Genomic DNA, 19,999 nt, shown 5'->3' with positions numbered 1-19,999 from the left:
TTTTTTATTTAAAATCATTTTGATGACATTTCTTCCCCACTATGGGAATGGCAGTAAGACGAGAGAGAACGCTCAAAACTCATCAGATGATCGCATAATTTAGTCGAACATTAATATATAGTAATATAGAATCATCCTCTGTAAAGAAATGAGGAGTGAACATTTGAGAATTTATCATTATCTTTTTAAATGTGCGCTCTTTGGCTAAAGTATCCATGTGATAACAAACCAATCGGTGCAGACGCGATTCAATACGTATGTCCTTCTAGGGATGTGCAACAGTGATCGAGTACTCGACCGTGACAGCGATGATCGATCATGTAAACGATGATCGAATTTTTTTTTTTTTTCCTGATTGGTTATAGCAGCACTTTGGGCGGCGCCCTGAGCTCTGATTGGTTAGCTTGCCACAGGATGCATCAAAAGACGTGAGAAGAGAGAGAATCATGACCTCAAAGTCACGTAGTGATGTCTGGCTTCACTTTGAGAAGACCGATGAAAATACAGAACATTTGAGAATTTATCATTATCTTTCTAAATGTGCGCTCTTTGGGGCTAAAGGCTTAATGGAGCTGTTTAAAGTAACTTAGCCATGTGATAACAAACTAATCGGTGCAGACGCGATTCAATACGTGTGTCCTTCTTCTATGTGAAATAATCATAAATACCAGTTTATGCTGTTTGATTGTGGCCTCGAAGGTCGTAGTTGTAAGCTGTAGCCCCGGCTGGCCCGTTTAGATCTTGCGTGCGCAGTGGAAAGAAATGCGGCTAATAAGTTCTGAATTCTGACTGGCATATAACGAACAAATCAAACAAACGTAAACGGGCAAAGGCGGGGCCCCCAATAAGGCGGGGCCCATGGGCTGCAGCCCACTCAAGCCCAATGGTATGTCCGGCCATGTATATATATATATAATGTGTGTGTGGGTGTGGACACGAGTTCTGCATTGTGACTCATAACCCATAACCACCTCACTACTTTCTACTTTCTCTTTCTCCTAGAGCTCAACTCAATATACATCAACTGCTACAAGTTTTCTTGATTGTCAATTTGACAGTGAAGTGATTTTGCTGTATAGAAGTTGTGTTGAGCCATTTACAGTTTTTTTTAGTCTTTGCCATGGTAATGCTTCTATATACAGTATCACTTGGCATAATGTAATGTAAAATGCTGTATTTGATGCCATCTGTCTCCCTTCTTCTGATACATCTCTGATCAGTTCCTCTCCCTTGTGTCCTGCTGTATGTTCACAAATAACAAAACACACGGTTTTACAAATGAGGACGTCCTCAAAGTTTAGGTTTTAGGTGATTTTGTCAAGTTTTGCTCACTTGTGTCAGCTGCGTCACGCCGGATCTGTTTCTTTCGTTGTTGTGATTTGATCTGAACGAAAACAGCGTACCCGTGTGACGCAGCTGACACAGAACAGCATATGCTGTTTACGTCCAGCAGATACTCTCCAAAATGGCACCAGGGTGGCGGAGGAGATGAATTGTTGAATAAAGTCGTTTTTTTTTTTTTTCTTTCGCGCACAAAAAGTATTTGAAAAATAATGTGTTTTTTGAACATTAAAGCATGTCAACATATTCTGTTACACCAAATACACAAAATAATGATCTTTTAAAAAGCATCATATGACCCCTTTAATTTGTGTTCCGAAGATGAACGAAGGTCTTATGGGTTTGAAACGACATGAGGGTGAGTAATTAATGACAGAATTTAAAGGGATACTTCACCCAAGAATGAAAATGTGTCAGTGAGGTTTTTCAAAGCATTTTCTTTTAAAGGATTAATTCACTTCCAGAATACAAATTTCATGATAATTTACTAACTAACTGCGTTGGCCTCCATTGAAGTCCATTATATGGAAAAAAATCTTGGAATGTTTTCCTCAGAAACCTTAATTTCTTTTTGACTGAAGACAGAAAGACATGAACATCTTGGTTGACATGAGGGTGAGTAAATTATCAGGAAATTTTTATTCTGGAAATGAACTAATCCTTTAAATTTCACCAAAGTAAGTCACACGGGTTTGGAACATGAGGGTGAGTAAATTATGACTGAATTTTTATTTTTTGGTGAACTAACCCTTTAATGTTCATTGTCTTGTTCGCTGTGTGTTTCAAAGTTTGTATAGCTTGTTCTAGTTGTTTGACTGTCTACCACCAGTCCAGAGATGACATGCCATGAACCAAGAAGGAACTCTTTTTTTCATCTTTGTGCTCTGTCCAAAGTGCTCAGTTTTCCACTTTGTTCTGTTGTCATTAGCATGTATTTCATCTGCCAAATCTCAGTTTTGAATGCCACTGTGGGTCGGCTATCTTTTTTGCCACTTGTTTCTAAATTTGCTGCATAACTGAGTGGTCCATCTCATTCAGAAGACCTGCTGAAAGCACCTTTGCACTCCATTAGCTAATTTACTGCACTTTCTTTAGAAGTTGTTTCCCCCATCGCTGTGCCAGGATTCGTTAAGGTTTTTGTTTAGTCAGTATTCCAGTAACACAGGCTAACTAGCTCTGTGTAGTCTATGACAGGGCGTCTTACAGAGAATTCCGCTTATACAGTTCAAACAGTGACGTGTCATAGACTTCTGAAATGAGAAGTAAAATTCCCCTCTTTGCTTAACATTGCTTAATCACAATAGCGCAATCCAAAATGTAAACTGCCATTCAAAAGTTTGGGGTTGGTAAGATTAATATATAAAATATATTTTAAGATGTAATTTATTACTCCCAGTGTCTTCAGTGTCACATGATCTTTCATGAACCAAATTATTCTAATGTGCTAATTTTGTGTTCAAGAAACATTTATTATTAATATTATTATCAATGTTGAAAACAGTTGTTCATCTTAATATTTTTGTGGAAACTGTGATACTTTTTTTTAGAATTCTTTCTTTTGAGTTCAAAAGAACAGCGTTTATTTGAAATAGAAATATTTTGTAAAATAAATGTATTTACTGTCACTTTTGTTCAATTTAATGCATCCTGGCTAAATAAAATTTTTAATTTTTTTAAACTTACTGACCTTTTGAGCTGTAGTGTATATTTTAATATTACAGCTGTTATTTGGTTATTATTTTAGTCACTGTCCTTTTGGACCATTAGTTTTGTCAGAACCCTCTGAGATTTTAAATTATTAGTTTTAAATTATTGGTTTGTCTATGTGTGGAGTTATCTGATGTTGGTTAATGGTCGCATAACATGGTAAACAAGGACAAAAAACAACATAAACTATCAAAAAACATCCATACATATTGTGCACTATATTCTGAAAAATAAGTGCAAAATAGACTGACATTTAAGTCTCTGAAAGTGTTTGTCTCCACAGCTTCTCAGGGTGAGTAAATAATGACAGAATTTGTTTAGCAGAACTGTGGTGGGTTTTTATTTTATATTCACAGTATCTTTGTCACTGACTGACACTCTTCTGTTTGACACTGTTAGCCCATCTACCAATTTCAGTGTTTTTCAGTATTTGTCTTGATAGCACATTTGTAGACAGGTTGTTCATACCATTTTGCAGTAATTGGCCAAAAGTGATGATATAATGAAGCAGAAAATTATCAGTTCACTGTGTTTTATAGTCCTGTATTTGGATGTAGTGGACTGACAGAAAGCAGAACAATGACAGAAATCAACAATGACATGAAATTATGAACACTAATGAGTGTTTAGACTTGTGTAATCCTGGACTGTAATGGAATATAAATTTCCATGAGAGTTACCATGGTATTCTTGTTGTGTATCTTGGTTTGTTCATATCTGATATTATAAAAAGCAAGAAAGTTTTTGTTATCAACACAAGACCATGTGACTTCATAAAAATGTCACTGCTCTCAGCTGTTCGTTCATCACTACTCCTCATCTGTTTGGTCTCTATTCTTGTTCTTTGAGATCTTTTGAGCACCACCTTGCTCCTTATGTTGTTTTGATAGATGCTTCAGATCTGTTCAATTGTCTCCAACTTCTTGAAGCTCCTAGTTTTTGGTCAATAATCAATAACAACACATTATTTTAGGCAGTGTTGCTTTAGTATCATTGACATGCTATGCTATTATAGTTATTTTTCTTTTTTTAATATTTTGAACTAGTTTTTATTTTTATATTTTCTGTTTTCATTTAAATTTTGTTGTGTTGTTGTGTGTTTTATAAGTTTAGTTTTTTAAATGTCTATATAGTTTTTGAGTTTGGTTATTTAGTTTGATATATTTTAGGGATAGTTCACCAAAAATGAAAATTCTGTCATCATTTACTCACCCTCAAGTTGTTCCAAACCTGTAGGAGCTTCTTTCTTCTTTTGAACACAAAAGAAGATATTTTGAAGAATGTGGGAAACCCAATATTTGCTGGTAGCCATTGACTTCCATATAGAGAAAAAAATAATGGAAGTCAGTGGCTACCGTCAACTGTTTGGTTACCGACATTCTTCAAAATATCTTATTTTGTGTTCAACAGAAGAAAGAAATTCATACAGGTTTGGAACAACATTAGGGTGACAATTTTTTACTATGCTTTTAAGTAAAAATGAGAAATGTTGCCTTGCCAACCAGCTGAAATAAAAATAAGTTAAATTTTTTTTACATATCAGTTAGGCCAATTTTTTTTTTTTGTTTCAAGTAATGATTATATATGGTTCTAAATTAAGTTTTGGTTGACAGTACGTCAGCACTAATACTGTATGTGTGTGTATTTGTTCATTGTGAACAGACTCTCATCAAACATGCCCCGCTCTCTCCTGCTATTCCATCCCTCTACAAACAGACCTTTTAAAACCTGCAGCACATAACAAAAAAGCCACATCACTTCACCTGCTCGGATAGACAGAGAAAAGAGGATGCAAACAGTGACGTGGGAGGATGTTAGAACACAAACAGAGGGGCCAGACAGAGAACTTGATATGATGAATAAACCTATACAGGAAAGACGTGGACAGCGATGTTCATTATTAAGCTGAGGAGACTTTGACAGCCGTCTCTAGTCCACAGACTGAGATGGCCACTAAAGATTTAGTCAGACCATATGGTGGTGCTGAGACAGGAGGGGGGAGGGAGTGTGTGAGAGAGCAAGAGAGATGGATGTAGTGTTTTGGTATAAGGCTGCATTGCAGAGCCCTGCTCCTGATGAAAACTCTATTAGTAATCACATTTAATGAACCACTGAAGCAGAAAGTCCGTCTGCTAGTATAGACACACACTCATTACACATTATTTAAAAAAAAAACATTGTAGTAAACATAAATTCCATAGAAATTGTAGCAACAAACTTTTACATAGATTTTTTTGGTTTTTTGCAGTAAATGTAGGTGGTGTTTCTCTGTGTAAAAAAATACTGCCATGATGCCAAGCTGTTGTGGGAGGTTTCTTTGGCGTTGGTATGTGGTTGCTAAGGTGTTTCGAGTAGTTTTTAGTACATTGTGATGTGGTGGCTAGTGTGCTGGGGGGTTGCTAGTTCACAAGTCAAAAGAGGCTTTTAAGTACCTAAATGTTGCTAGAATTGTATTCATTTTTTTTAAAGAAAGTAATACTATTATTCAGCAAGGATACATTAAATTGATCAAAAGTGACAGTAAAGACATTTATAATGTTACAAAAGATTTCTGTTTAAAATAACATACTTTCCAGAAGGCCAACAATTCACTAAAAATGTTTTTTTTATTGGTTTTATTTTATTGGTTTTTGTTAAATGTGAGCCAAAATCATCACAATTAAAAGAACCAAGGACTTAAATTACTTCAGTCGGTGTGCATTGAATTTATTTAATACACGAGTTTCACAATTTGAGTTGAATTACTGAAATAAATGAACTTTTCCACGACATTCTAATTTATTGAGATGCACCTGTACATGTTTCTTGAGCAGCAAAGCAGCATATTAGAATGATTTCTTAAGCATTATGTGACACTGAAGACTGCAGTAATTATGCTGAAAATTCAGCTTTACCATCACAGGAATAAATTAGATCAAATAAATCAAATAAATGCAGCCTTGGTGAACATAAGAGACTTACACACCACAATCTAACCTCAAACTTTTGACTGGTAGTGTACTTACAGAATGCACTTTATTGACAGCTGAGAAATTCATCAAATGCAGTACATACTCTGACAGCATGTGATTTTGGATACAGTTTATGATATTGTGGTCCCTAGACTCTGGTCTTTTCTTCAGGGTGTGATTGATTGATTGATTGATTGGATTGATTGATTCTCTAAGCAAATCTATTGCCAAGCAAAAATTATAATTTGTAATTGTCTAGAAAAGTAATAGCTAATTATTTATAGTAGTAAACAAAAATAATTATTATTATTATTAAGAACAATAAGAGGTTTGAAAATCCTAAGCATTAGCAATAGTAAATATTACAAAGCACCACTAACATCTGAGCAGATGTTGAATTTGTTTTGACACAAATCATCAAAGACTACTCTGAGGTAATGTCAATGACATTTAGATATTCATTCAGAAGCCCAACAAAACCTCTCAAACACACTCTATTAGTGTATCACACCTGGAGGAATTATGGGAGTGTCCCGGTTGAAGAAGCGCACAGGGTTTGAGAAGGGACGGAAATAACCCTTCACTTATTCAGATGCTCTGCTAATACTAATCTGCTAATGCTCGCTAACAAGCTGCACGATTAGCCTGGAAAGGAGGCGAAACTGTCTCTCACCACGGCACAAGAGCTCCTCGCATGAAGAAAAGAGGCGTTTGTACTCATTTAAAGAGTCGTCATAAGTGTGTTTTTTGCAAATGATTGGTTATTTTATTGGCCTCTTGTGACAGTGAAATGTCTCCTCTCCTGGCAGCCGTTTTGTGTGGAGGTGTCTTAACCTGAATTACTCTGGGTTAATGGGTTAATTGTCTTTGATTCATACTGGAGGTCGTAACTTCTGATCCTCCCTGTGTGGAAGACATGTGTCCCTGTGTGTCTCCTTCTCTCTTTCTATGTGTTTTCACTTGAACACATACCTGCCAGCATATAATCACGTAGATAATACTCTGGCTGAGCCAGTCTTTTATCCATCTGCATAAAGTGAGCTTAATGAACTTTTAAAGAGGGGAAAATGTGCTTAATTGTGCTTAATCAGATTTATGCTTGCAATTTTGAAAAACCTCAACGTTGTTCTTTTTGCTACTTGAATCAGATGTTGTGTTGCATTCAAGTCATGCCGGAAATATTGTATTCATGAGTTGAATGCACATGAATGCCACCACAAAACCATTAACCATAACCAACAACAACAAAAAATCATCATTTTTATTATTTTATAGTCATATTGAATGACACTGGTGATGGGGAAAGTACATACAGTATGCCAGAAATAGGACATGCTCTGTTATAAATTTGATAGCTTGTTGATTTTCCTCTTTATTACATAACATTCAAGTTTATACATTAAAGTCAGCATGAAATTAAAATTTACCTGATATTTTCTAAATGCTCATTATGGATCTTAGTTTGTACATATCACATCCATCCACAAATCCATATATGTTTTCATTTTTACATTTTTTTTTTTTAAACATGGCAATGTTTAATCAAAATGTCATCAATCACTTGATCTTCTGGTGAAAACAACAGACTTCTCTCTTGTGACGGATGCAGGACTTCTCCCATAATTCAGTTTGCTTAAGCTCTACCCCTGCAAGCTCACATTCATCTGCCTCCACTTTTGAGGGCAATGGCCACATCTCAAAATCCAATCAACAAACATGCATAGAATCAAGTCCCCGCCCTATGTTTTTTCATTTTTGATAATAATCCATATATGTACATCACAATACAGAAGAAAAGATGTTTCCTGAATGCTACAGTCACATGAATTCTTTCAGCTGTGTGGATCCTCTGCAGACCTCAGCGTGAGTGTGTACACTGTTAATGCAATGACTCAGAACAGGGACATTTGAGTCTGTGACTCTCACTGATGTAATGAAGGTGGTATTCAGTGTTTTGCTGCACTAAAGGGTATGGATAATGGGTTTTAGATTCACAGAAATAGTGTGTAATGATAATAAAGTCATTTCAATTTTATTGCCACATCCCTGGGATGGCAAGTATGTGCATGCTTCCATGTTTTTGTATGTTATGCTGCTGTGTGAAAAAGACAGACAAAAAGCAGTGCAAGAATAAAAGCAGATGCAGGAGTACATACAGCAAATATAACCCGTTTCTCTGCTTTTTCTTTCAGACAGAGGAGGTAGTTGTGGTGTGAGGGGAGTGTGTGTGAGTAATGGCGGAGCAGCAAAGACAGCGTTCACTCTCCACGGCAGGAGAATCACTATACGTGGTCCTGGGAGTTGATAAGAACACTGCACCAGAAGACATAAAGAAATCCTACAGGTGAGACGTAGAAAGATTCTTCCAACATTGCCATTGAAAATAGTGGAGAAAATGCACAGAATCTTTTCAGTGTGGGGGTTCTTTCCTTCTATTAAGTATTTCTTTTTTTGGGAAATTTTACTTATAAACGATTATGCGTGGAAACAAAAAATTCATAAAGTTTCAAAAAGGTCTTAAAGGGATAGTTCACCTAAAAATGAAAAATCTGTCATCATTTACACAACCTCATGACTTTCCAAACCTGTATGCATTTCTACAAAAGAAAGTAAGTCAAACAAGTTTGGAAAGTGAGAGTGAGTAAATGATGGCATTTTTAGGTGAACTATTCATTTTCGTTTCCAATTAAATCCACTAGGGTGCGACAGAACTTTTTTCCTCACTTCCTCTGGATGTTCATGTAAACTCTCTGCCATACTGTTCTTACTACTGCTGTTTTATATATGTGAACAGTATGTATATTTTCTCTGTGCATGAATACTCATGACCGATTACGTTTGCCAACATTTATCGTGTAATAATACTTGAGTAAAACAGTATTTTACATGCTATTTTTAAATAATAGTAGCTAGTTAGTATACCATGGAGTTATCAGAAGCGGAAGTCGTCATAGTCGGGTGAACTTCTATAGTGGTGAATAATATTTGCATTCCCATTTGTTCCAATAGCAAAAGAAAAACAATCCATTCTAGCATTTCTATGAAAGAGGGAAAAAATATTGAGAGATTGATTTATGTTGGTCAGAGACCCGTTCGGCACTTTTCCAATGTAATAAAACAAAGTATAGTGTTATAAATGTTATAAATGTACATGGGGGAAAAAAAACCTTGCTTGATTTACAATGTTAATAACTGTGGAAACACATCAACACAGTCTGTGAAAAGGGTCCGTTTTCAACATACTCATAGTTTAACATAAACACACCTAAAAGCAGATTGGCAAGGATGCCAATTGCATTCATTTTTAGAAAGTTCAATTATTTCTGCTCTTCTGATTTGCAGAAAACTAGCTCTGAAGTTCCACCCTGACAAGAATCCTGACAATCCAGAAGCAGTTGAGAAATTCAAAGAAATCAACAACGCTCATGCCATTCTGTCAGACCCTACCAAACGCAACATCTATGACAAATACGGATCTCTGGGCCTCTACGTGGCAGAACAGTTTGGAGAGGAGAATGTTAACACATACTTTGTATTGTCCAGCTGGTGGGCCAAGGTTAATCATACACACAAGGACACACAAAAGATAGATATACTAAGTTAGACACACTACCATTCAAAAGTTTGGAGTTAGATTTTAAGAAATTAATACTTCTATTCAGCAAGGATGCATTCAATTTATCAGAAGTGACAGTAAAGACATTTAAAATGTTACTAAAGATTTCTATTTCAAAGAAATTCTGTTCTTTTAAACTTTCTATTCATCAACAGTTTTGACAAAATATTAAACCGCAGAACTGTTTTTATTTTTAGCATTGACAATAAAAAATAATAAGTGTTTCTTGAGCAGCAAATCAGCATATCAGAATGATTTCTGAAGGATCTTGTGACACTAAAGAGACTGGAGTGATGATGCTGAAAATTCAGCTTTGCCATCACAGGAATAAATTACATTTTAAAAAATATTAAAAGGGAAAACCTTGGTTAGCATAAGAGACTTCTGACTCCAAGCTTTCGGGTGGTAGTGCATATAGTAAATTAGTGTCCATGTTATTTAAGTTGAATTCCTCTTTTTTTTCTACCCTCTGGACAGGCCTTGTTTATATTCTGCGGTGTGGCTACAGGCTGTTATTTCTGCTGCTGTCTGTGCTGCTGTTGTAACTGCTGCTGTGGGAAGTGTAAACCTCATCCTCCTCGGGCAGATGAGCCGGAATTCTATGTGTCTCCCGAAGACCTGGAAGCTCAGATGCAGTCTGATGAGAGAGGTGAGACACACTGACACACACATTCTTTCACAACAGTCAAATAATTATGGTAATGTTGACATGAAATCAAAATGGAAGTTTTGTGGCTATTATTCCATGTCTGTTAACTTTTTAATACCATTCATAAGCTACAAAATGTAGTGTAATGAACTTCTAGAAGTTCAATAAAATGTTTTGTAGATTGAGACTGTTCTATTCTCCAAATACTACCTGCCACTGACAACCAATAGCAAGTAGCAAATTATGGTTTGGGGACTTAAAGGGACAGTTCACCCCAAAATGAAAATCATTTACTCACCCTCAGTTTGTTCCAAACCTGTATGCTTTTTTTCTCTTCTGTACAAAAGAAGATATTTTGATGAATGTTGGTATCCAAACAGATTTGATTCCCACTGACTTCCATAGTATTTTTTTTCCATACTGTGGAAGTAAGTGGGGACCAGCAACTGTTTGGTTACCCAAATTCTTCAAATTATTTTATTTTGTGTTCAACAGAAGAAAGAAAATCAAACAGGTTTGGAATAACGTGACGGTGAGTAAATGATGACAGAATTTTCATTTCTGGGTGAACTGAACTGTTTATGATTTAATGAATGTCTGGTCAAGCATTACTGATGTAATTCCTGTAAGTTTTTAGAGTTTTTTTTTTTCTCTGTAAACAGTAATAAGTAAAAAGATAGGTACAGCACATTTCTTTATTTGTGGTGCTACACACCTGCCTGCTGAGCTTCCATTGAGGGTTTTACAGTATTCAGGTTTAATTTTAACTGTAAACCTCTGTTGTGCAGCATTTTGTTGCTAAAAAGTAAATTGGAATTGTTAAATTTTAATTTGTTTATATTTTAAAAGATTAAATAAAATGTTAATGTTTTATGCCTTAATTTCTTTATTACCGATACATTTTCATCATAAATTATTCTATCATCATAAATTATTTCAGTGTTTAGTCATATAAATAACAAAATATAGCAAAGAATGCAGTTCTGCAGGAAATGCAAAATATGTAACCTAAATACACATTGTTTTTTACTTTATTGTTATTTAAATGTATGTAAAATTATACTAAAAATAATAAAAAATGTGTATTTCTTTTAAATGTTAATTATTAAAAAACAATATTTAGACAAATAAGAACTATACGGTTGCTTTTACAGTAACGCTGTTAAATGTAATCAAAATTAATATTAATATTAAAATGTTGTGATGCCTGAAATCATAGTATTTAAAACCGAGTTTAGTTTCTAGTGTGTGAAATTATTATTTTTTTGACTAATTATTATCAATCTTAATATCAGCCACTTATCAGTTTCTGGTCATAACTTGAAAATAATTATGGGTTTATCCATGTCAGATGTCAGACAGAATTGTAATATTAGTGATATCTCTAGTTTGGTGGTGTGTATTAAACTAAATGCTGTTAAGAGTTTATTGATTGTTTGTTTGTTTGTTTTTTATTTTGTTTTTAAAGACCTTCAATATATCCTACTTCCCCTACTTCCTGATTTTTAAATAGGAAATGCATCTGTAAATAAAACTGCGCAGTTCAATAAAAATAGCGCAGTTCAGTGTATGTTATTGTAAAGGAATAATGATTGTTTCATAATCTTTCATCATTTTATCTGTATCTGAAAACTTTTCTTTTTCTGCGGACATAACTAAGGCCGTGCAGGTGGGTCAATAATATTATTGGTTTCAATCAAATCCCAATGAATAAAATCAAGTCCTGCCAAATATTTTTGCCAGTTTCACTTAGAATTACAGTTAAAATGCCTTCAGATTGTTTATTTAGCCAGTGAAAGGTCTGTTCAGTATTTGAAGTGGCTTCCTGACACTCACTATCATGCCTGTAATGCTTAGCAACATGGTTGAGTTTGAGCTGTTAGCTGGTCATATTATAAAGCAGCGTGACACTGGTGTGTGTTTCCACAGATGGCAGCAGCCCCATCGTGATGCAGCCGTCCTCTGCCACAGAAACCACTCAGCTGACCGCAGACTCTCACCACACCACCTACCGGACAGACGCCAGCTATTAAACCTCCCTCTCTCTCTCACACACACACACACACGGGACCACCATGCCAGAAGAGGTCACGGTGGGCAATGGGTGATCCAAAGGAAAGAGGATGAGCGGTTAGTTAGTTACAGTATCATTGGAAAACCTGAAACGCTCCACTGTACAGGGCAAGAAGCGAGTTTATATTTATTTGCCTTTAACCTCTATTATCCCCAAACCTACTGCGGTGTTATATTCAACACACACACACACACACACACACAAGGACTTTCTTACAGTGTCCATACAGTCTTCCTGCTATGATTCAAGCTTCATCTTGCCGACAGCTCTTGTTGTGCAATTTGCACTGGTTATCACACTGCATTTGTCTACATAATCAGTGAAAATAATTTTGATCAATCTTATTTGAAGCATGACAACGACAGTACATAAGGAAGTATTTTTGTATGCTTTAGTGTATTCAGCTATCATAATGGTTATTAAAGCTGGCTACAATTTTATAATTGTAGAGGTTGTCACACAAACACTACCATTCAAAAGTTTGGGGTCAGTAATTTATTTATTTATTTTTAGAAAGGATGTGTTAAATTGATCAGAAGTGACAGTAAAGACATTTGTTACAAAAGATTTCTATTTCAAATGTCATTCTTTTGAGCTTTATGGTCAGCTACAGTCCTTAAAAACACACACACAAAAAATTAAGCAGCACAACTGTTTTCAACACTGATAATAATAAAAATGTTGCTTGAGCAGCAAATCAGCTTATTAGAATGATTTCTGAAGGATCATGTGACACTGAAGACTGGAGTAATGATGCTGAAAATTCAGCTTTGACAACACAGAAATAAATTACTTTTTAAAATGCATTAAAATAGAAAACAGTTATTTTAATTATTTTAATTAACAGTATTTCACAAAGTTCAAATGCAGCCTTGGTGAGCATAAGACTCAAAAAAAAAAAAAAGAACTTACTGACCGTAAACTTTTCAAACTCAAAGTTATTGACCTTTCCATACATTTGATTGGCTCTCACTAGCACAAACCTCACAATCGCATCATAAACATTGTCCTGGGTTGTTTTCATGTTTCCACTTTTTTATTTTTTTATTTTATTTTTTTTACAAACAGACCTGTGCCATTTTTATTAAGCAGAAATCACACTATATAAGTTATAATCCTTACATCACACTATATGTAAGTTATAATCCTTAAGGTTCAAAGCGTTTCATTACATCAACAGGATATGGTTTTGAGTTGTTTTACATTTATATTTTTGTAAACCGTAAGGCAGTGTAATGTAGTCACTGAGGACGCATTGCTGTGTCATGTTGTGTATGTTTATGTGAGCTGTCTCTCGTGTTAATGGCATCTGGTGGGCATGTACTGTCAAATATAATCATGCAGTGCTTAGCTGTGCTCAATTTCAGCCACATGTCTTACTGTGGTAGTGGTGTGATTGATCACTGGAACAGAGTTTGGGGTTGTCAGATAAATACAAACACATACCTTTGTGCCGGGTTATTTAATCTTGAACGGGTGTTTTGTATTTCCTTCTGTATTCTCAAGGCTTTGCTAAGGTAAAGAGTGTTTGCATTCCTCAGGATTGTGGTTTCAGAAAGCATAAGCCCATGCCCCGGACAGCTGGGTTCAGTACAAGCACAGGAGGATTGTGGGTAAAGGGATTCATCTGCACAAAGCATACATTGTTTCCCGTATAATTCAGTAACATCAGTTTTATTAATTGATTCTATAGTTTCACACTGACCCAAAATTGTTCATTGATGCATCCTTTTTAGCGTGATACATTTTTGAAAATGTATTTAAACAACTCTGGTTCTAGACGTGGACACAGTATTTTGTTTTGGCTGTAATTGTACCCATAATTTGATCTCGTTCCCTAGTGCTATGGTTTAATGTAATCAGGTCAACATAATATTAGTAAATGCACATTAACAGTATTATTACTGTTATTACGCCAGAAAATATGAATAACTCTGTGATCCTTCAGACTAAAATGGGTCATGCTCACTGGATTTGATCATCTCATATACATAATATAGGGTTCCCAGTCGTGGATAACAATATATGACAATATCACAGACGTTTAAAATTGGGGCTTTCCAACCTGGAGCATTCACGGGGAAAAAAAAAAAAAGTAATGAAAATATCCATTCTCTATACATTTTCTAGCTTTGCTCAGCCCTAAAATATTTTAGTGACTGGATATTGCTCTTCATGAGCTAAAATCTTAAAAAAAAAATAAAAAAAATTTTTTTACAAATCCTTATCGATTAATTATGGGTGCATGAAACGGTCATGGAAAAGTCATTGCTCAAACAATTTGGGATCCCTGACACTTGCAAACTTTTTATATCTTCTCTTTTCTTTAATCTCAGAATACATGCGTATTTTTTATTTTATTTATTTACATTTATTTTTTATTTTTTTTGATAGTAAGCATAAACATACAGACTTAAGTGTAGGAAACCTTCATTTCTGTGTGTGTGTGCTGTTTGAAACTGAGATCTTAATTTAATCACTGCATTATCTTCTACTGTATGTTCTGTGTTTAAATATGTAATTTCTTTAAAAATGGATTAGCTATATAGCTGTCCCTGTTTGCGCATACATTCATTTACATGCACTTGAACCAGGATGTATGGAAAACTTGTGTAATTTACCCCAAATGTGTGTTTTATTTGTTTAGGATCACATTGTGAATATTTCATAGGTCTGTAGGTTTATCTCATATATTTTTGTGTGTGTGTGTTTTATTTGTCTAAATCATTAGGCAGATTATTAGTGATCATGTTTCTAAGCATTTCTAAGACTGAGTTGTTTGCAATGTGTAACGCTTTTTATTTGCAAAATATTATTTCTCAACACAAGCTCCACTGTAGCACAGTTACTGATCAGTTTTCGGTTTGTTATCCCAGTTTTGCTTTCTATTTATTTGTCGTATTCATTCATTCATTCATTCATGATCATAAAAAACCACTGATCTGACTTCCTATTGCTTCCAATCTAAGAATAAGAGAACGAATGGAGCATTGTATGTGAATGCAACACCTAAACAGAATCACGTTAAAAAATGAAGGAAGTAGTATAAACATGGTGATGAGAAACAATATTTTATTTATTATTTTCCTATGTTTTTAATAAATTACATAGTTCAGAATGTGTAAATGAATATGACCGTTGTACAGAATGGCTGAATTCTTTTGTGCGTTCTGGATAAATCAGCTGAAATTGTTGTAGCATGAATGTGTCAGAGAAGTAACGTTGATAATTGGTCTGAATTACAGCTGTAAAATAAATGTGAAGGAAGCTATAAAAAAAGTATCTGTGTTTATGTGTGTATTTGTGCAAAGGAAATTATGATCTGCAAAATAAAATGGCAATGTTGCTTTTCAAACACTTACAGGGATAAAAAGTATGTTTTTTTTCTCTCTCTCCTTTTTCAAAGTGTTGTTTTGGACCCCATTGACTTTCATTGTATGGGTAAAAACAGTTGAAACATTCTTCAAAACACCAACTTTAGAGTTCTACAGAATAAAAAAAGTCATACAAGTTTGGAAAAACATGAGGGTGAGTAAAAATAATGACTGAATTTTTATTGTTGTCAACTATTCTTTTAAGTAGCTTCTAATTAATACGTACACTACTTTTTCCAATTATTTGGTCAAAAATAGGCTACTGTAAAAAACAGTAAAATTGTGAAATATTACAATTTAGAAATTACTCTTTTTCATTTTTTTCCTGTCTTTTTCCATCTCAAATGCACTCGTACACACTTGTGGATGTTTTTGTGTTAAAGGTTTCACGTACACTTCATAAACACCTTACTTTCCTCTAATACTGTAGCTGTTCTGGCATTATTGACTTGTTGGCTGTTTTGAGACTGAAGACATGAATGATTGGAGTAACAGGAGATGAGGCATCATCTCTGTTTCCCAGCATTCCACTGGCTGCCTGATATGGGCACAACTGATCAAGGGTAGGGGGTGTCCCAGTGAGCCAGCAAGAAACCAGACACCTTCCCCCTCTCGCACATGCACACACACATACAGCACAGGCCCCATCATGCTGTTCAAGCACAGGGTCAGAGCGACTGCCTGCTGCCTCGAGTGATTAGGCAAGCACACAGCACAGAGACATGAAGACGGTGGTGTCTCATCTCCCTAGCTGTGGTTTCACTCTCCTATCTTAGTTTCCAGTGAGTGTGGGGTCAGCGAGGGCACACAGCCATGTCTCTTCCACTGGATATACCTTCATTGGGGACGCTGGGGAAACAACTCATCTGTCCCATCTGTGTGGAGGTCTTCACGAAACCTGTGGTCATTCTGCCCTGTCTGCACAACCTCTGCCGCAAATGTGCCAATGAACTGTACCAGGTGTGTACCAAGTCTCTCAGAGGATGATGGTTTATGTGTGGATGTAAAAACAGTTTGTATTAACCATCTGAAACATGTTTACAAGTTCTTTTTCAAGCCTTTGGTAAGATGATAATTTCTCAAAATAGCACCTGTGCACTTGATATACGTACAGTTCATCTGTACATGACATGAGCTGCCAGTTTCCTTCATAAACCAAAGTGTTTTATGCAGGGTGCGAACTACGGGGGAGCTAGGGGGAGCTCGGCTCCCCTTAATAAGACATGGGCTCCCCTGAAAACGTGATTTGTGAAATTTTGGGGGGGTCTCAAAAAAATATTGACAATGGGGTCTCAAAAAATATTGACTGTGTTATTTTGACGTGCAATTTCAGTTTTGTGTAATGTGATCATTGTGGACTATTATGTGTAAAATTGCAAAAATATCATTCATTCATGCATAACGGCGATTTTAACCTAATTCACTTCAATAAAGATAACTATACATGCTATTCTTGTCATGAGCATCAAGGTGTGGGGGCGCTGCGGTGCAAATTCCACTCATGTTCGTAGAAAAAATATAAACGTTGGACTCTGGTCGATTTTGTGTTAAGGAGCATGTTATGCCCCAAAGTCCACGGTATAGTTCGAACACTGGTTTTATGTGCTAAGGTGCCATTTGAATTTTAAGTGATAACTAAGTTGGACGGTCAACAACATGTAAAGGCCCGTTCACACCAATAACGTTAACTATATTAGCGTCCACACCAATGGATAACAACATTCTGTCTTCTGCCACTTTAAACGCTCAAGCAGGATGGATTCTCATTGGCTGTGAATGTTTTTAATCATTCAACACCTGGAAAAAAGAATCATTCTGATTCCAATGATATAATTTCTCTGTGTCTTTATCATTATTGTTGTGGTGTAAGTTTCCATATTCTCGTACAATTAGAATGATTTTTAAAACTTTACAGTTGTAGTTATTATTATAGATATATTTTTTTGGAGTGAGCGGGCCTTAACGGCCATTTCTAAAGTCATGACTGCAGCACCACCGCAACCACAAACACAGATGACCTGTCATGCTGATATGTGGAAACCCAACAGGTGGGGATTGCAAATGTCTAAATTCAATCCCCAGCCTGAAATCTGAGGCATAAAAATAGGTGATGGCCTACATTTGATGCATTTGAGCATTTAGTGCTCATGCAGCACACAATGGACATATTGAGATGAGAGATAGTCCCTTGTAACAGCTATATGTCTTGTCTGCATAATCCTTCTCTTCCTCTGCACCTAAATTAACTTTGATACCTCACCAGTTTTCTTTTACACCTCCTCATAGGCAAAGGTTAAAAGCCAAGCTGTGTATCTGTCATACGGCCAATTTACATGGGAGAAAAATGATGCCATCTCTGGCTGCATCTTATTATCTGCATGCTTATCTTACTGTTTTCAGATGCTATCACATCTGATGTGTAAATTGGGAAGGTGGTCCAAAGGGACCCTAAAAAATGCTAGTTGATCCCTGCTCTTTTAAGAATCAGGGTTGGACAAAATTCTGAATTTAAGAAAAGGCCTACTTGTAATTGATGTCTAAGAATTTAAAAATGCACAAGAAGTTGAATCAACATTTGAATTGGATTGACGGGAAATTTGCTGAATTACAATTAGAAGAAATTCAACAGATAATGTAATTCAGGGAAATGCAGTCTTCCACTCTGGTCCATAAACCGGTAAAGCATATAAAGCAAACCTTTTTTTTCTTTCTTTTTAAAAAAAATAAATAAATAAAATAAATACATAAATACAACTTTCAAAAAAGGCTGTCAAGTTTATATTCATAGTTGAGCAACCTTCATTTTTAGTTACAATTACGCTTCATGGGGTCATATGAATTTCTTAGAATTTCAATTAATTTTAATTCCACTTTCTTAAATTCAAATTTGGATTCCAATTCTAAAATTCTTCAAATTTCTATATTCTCAAATTCTTAATTCAGTTCTGAATGGTGCAGAGCCCTGCTAACCACATACACTCTAAAAAATGCTGGGTTGAATACAACCCAGTACTGGGTAAAATAGGGACAAACCCAGCAATTGGGTTGTTTTGACCCAGCGGTTGGGTTACTACCCAGAAGGTTGGGTTAAACATTTAACCAAACCGCTGGGTCAAAACAGCCCAATTGCTGGGTTTGTCCCTATTTAACCCAGCACTGGGTTGTATTTAACCCAGCATTTTTTAGAGTGTACACTTGACCTCTGACCTCTCAGAGTGAGTGCAGTGTCACTCTGAAACTGAAACCAAGAGCATGTTGTGGCATAAATATATTATCTTGATCCTTGATGAACATCCAGTTGTGCATCTCTGGTAAATAAATAATTCCCATAATGCCTTACAACAACATTATAATTGGACCAGTGATGGTGCTCTGATTCACACTGGACCCATAAGCCTCAGCAGCTGAGAGCTATTAAAGAGTGAGACTATTTTAGGATACTTGTTGAGATCAGTCTCAAGCTCCTCTGTTTGCAAACTCTATTTCATGCCCCTGTCTCTATTGATTAAGACAGGACACACAGAGCAAAACATAGACACACGCATGCTCATCTTACCCTAGAAAGGCACACAGTGTAGAGAGGTACATGAAAGTCCAATTAGTCTAACCAAGTGGTGATGATGTTATTCAGTCTAGTTGACCGTGCTAGCCATTTCTTTTCTTTTCTTCTTCCTTAAAAAGACATATGTAGTGAATTATGAAAAGTGGTTTCAATTGTCAGTCGATATACAATATCACAAATACTGCTGACAGCTGAAGAACAGCATGCTGAGTAAGATGTGCAGCCATCTCTCTTCCAGGTTGGAATCGGAGGACGTTTTCGCTGCCCTTCCTGTCGGCATGAGGTTGTCTTGGACCGTCATGGAGTTTATGGACTGCAGCGCAATTTACTCGTGGAGAACATTATTGATGTGTACAAACAGGAGTCTGAAAGGTCAGATCAGGTGTGTGTTGAATAACTGTCGTCAACAAAGATGATAAAGTAAATGTTTAAGTTTTTTTGTAAGTGCAATCTGTACTTAAAGGGTTAGTTCACCCAAAAATGTAAATTCTGTCATTAATTACTCACCCTCATGTCGTTTCAAACCCGTAAGACCTTCGTTCATCTTCGGAACACAAATTAAGATATTTTTGATGGAGTCTGAGAGCTGTCTGACCCTGCATAGACAGCAATACAACTGAAATGTTCCCAAGTCCAGAAACATAGCAAGGAGATCTGTAAAATAATCCATGGCTGCGTTTACACTTGGCATTAACATGCGACCTGTATCCGGATGTTGTCCACAT

The 19,999-nt window shown here is 35.8% G+C and overlaps 2 protein-coding genes across 4 annotated transcripts in view; both read left to right on the top strand.

Moving 5' to 3' along the window:
* The window catches only part of LOC107747984 (dnaJ homolog subfamily C member 5-like), a 15,713-nt gene extending 2,854 nt beyond the window's left edge, over positions 1-12,859 (top strand). For 2 of the 3 annotated variants that reach the window (XM_016562634.1, XM_016562633.1), the window contains exons 2-6: positions 8,192-8,343; positions 9,342-9,555; positions 10,093-10,264; positions 11,925-11,933; positions 12,194-12,859. In XM_016562634.1, coding sequence (XP_016418120.1) covers positions 8,234-8,343; positions 9,342-9,555; positions 10,093-10,264; positions 11,925-11,933; positions 12,194-12,297 — 609 coding nt within the window. In that variant the 5' untranslated portion in view covers positions 8,192-8,233 and the 3' untranslated portion in view covers positions 12,298-12,859. The remainder of the gene's footprint in view (positions 1-8,191; positions 8,344-9,341; positions 9,556-10,092; positions 10,265-11,924; positions 11,934-12,193) is intronic. The other variant, XM_016562635.1, reaches the window with a different exon arrangement.
* A 3,584-nt stretch (positions 12,860-16,443) lies between these two features.
* LOC107747989 (tripartite motif-containing protein 54-like) overlaps positions 16,444-19,999 on the top strand; it is a 6,600-nt gene continuing 3,044 nt past the window's right edge. The window contains exons 1-2 of the mRNA XM_016562640.1: positions 16,444-16,672; positions 19,513-19,646. Coding sequence (XP_016418126.1) covers positions 16,526-16,672; positions 19,513-19,646 — 281 coding nt within the window. The 5' untranslated portion in view covers positions 16,444-16,525. The remainder of the gene's footprint in view (positions 16,673-19,512; positions 19,647-19,999) is intronic.

The sequence above is a fragment of the Sinocyclocheilus rhinocerous genome, unplaced genomic scaffold (assembly GCF_001515625.1).
Source record: "Sinocyclocheilus rhinocerous isolate Xijiao unplaced genomic scaffold, SAMN03320098_v1.1 scaffold1251, whole genome shotgun sequence".
Taxonomy (NCBI): domain Eukaryota; kingdom Metazoa; phylum Chordata; class Actinopteri; order Cypriniformes; family Cyprinidae; genus Sinocyclocheilus; species Sinocyclocheilus rhinocerous.
Note: the sequence above shows the minus strand (reverse complement) of the source record. Positions and strands in the feature narration are given on the sequence as shown.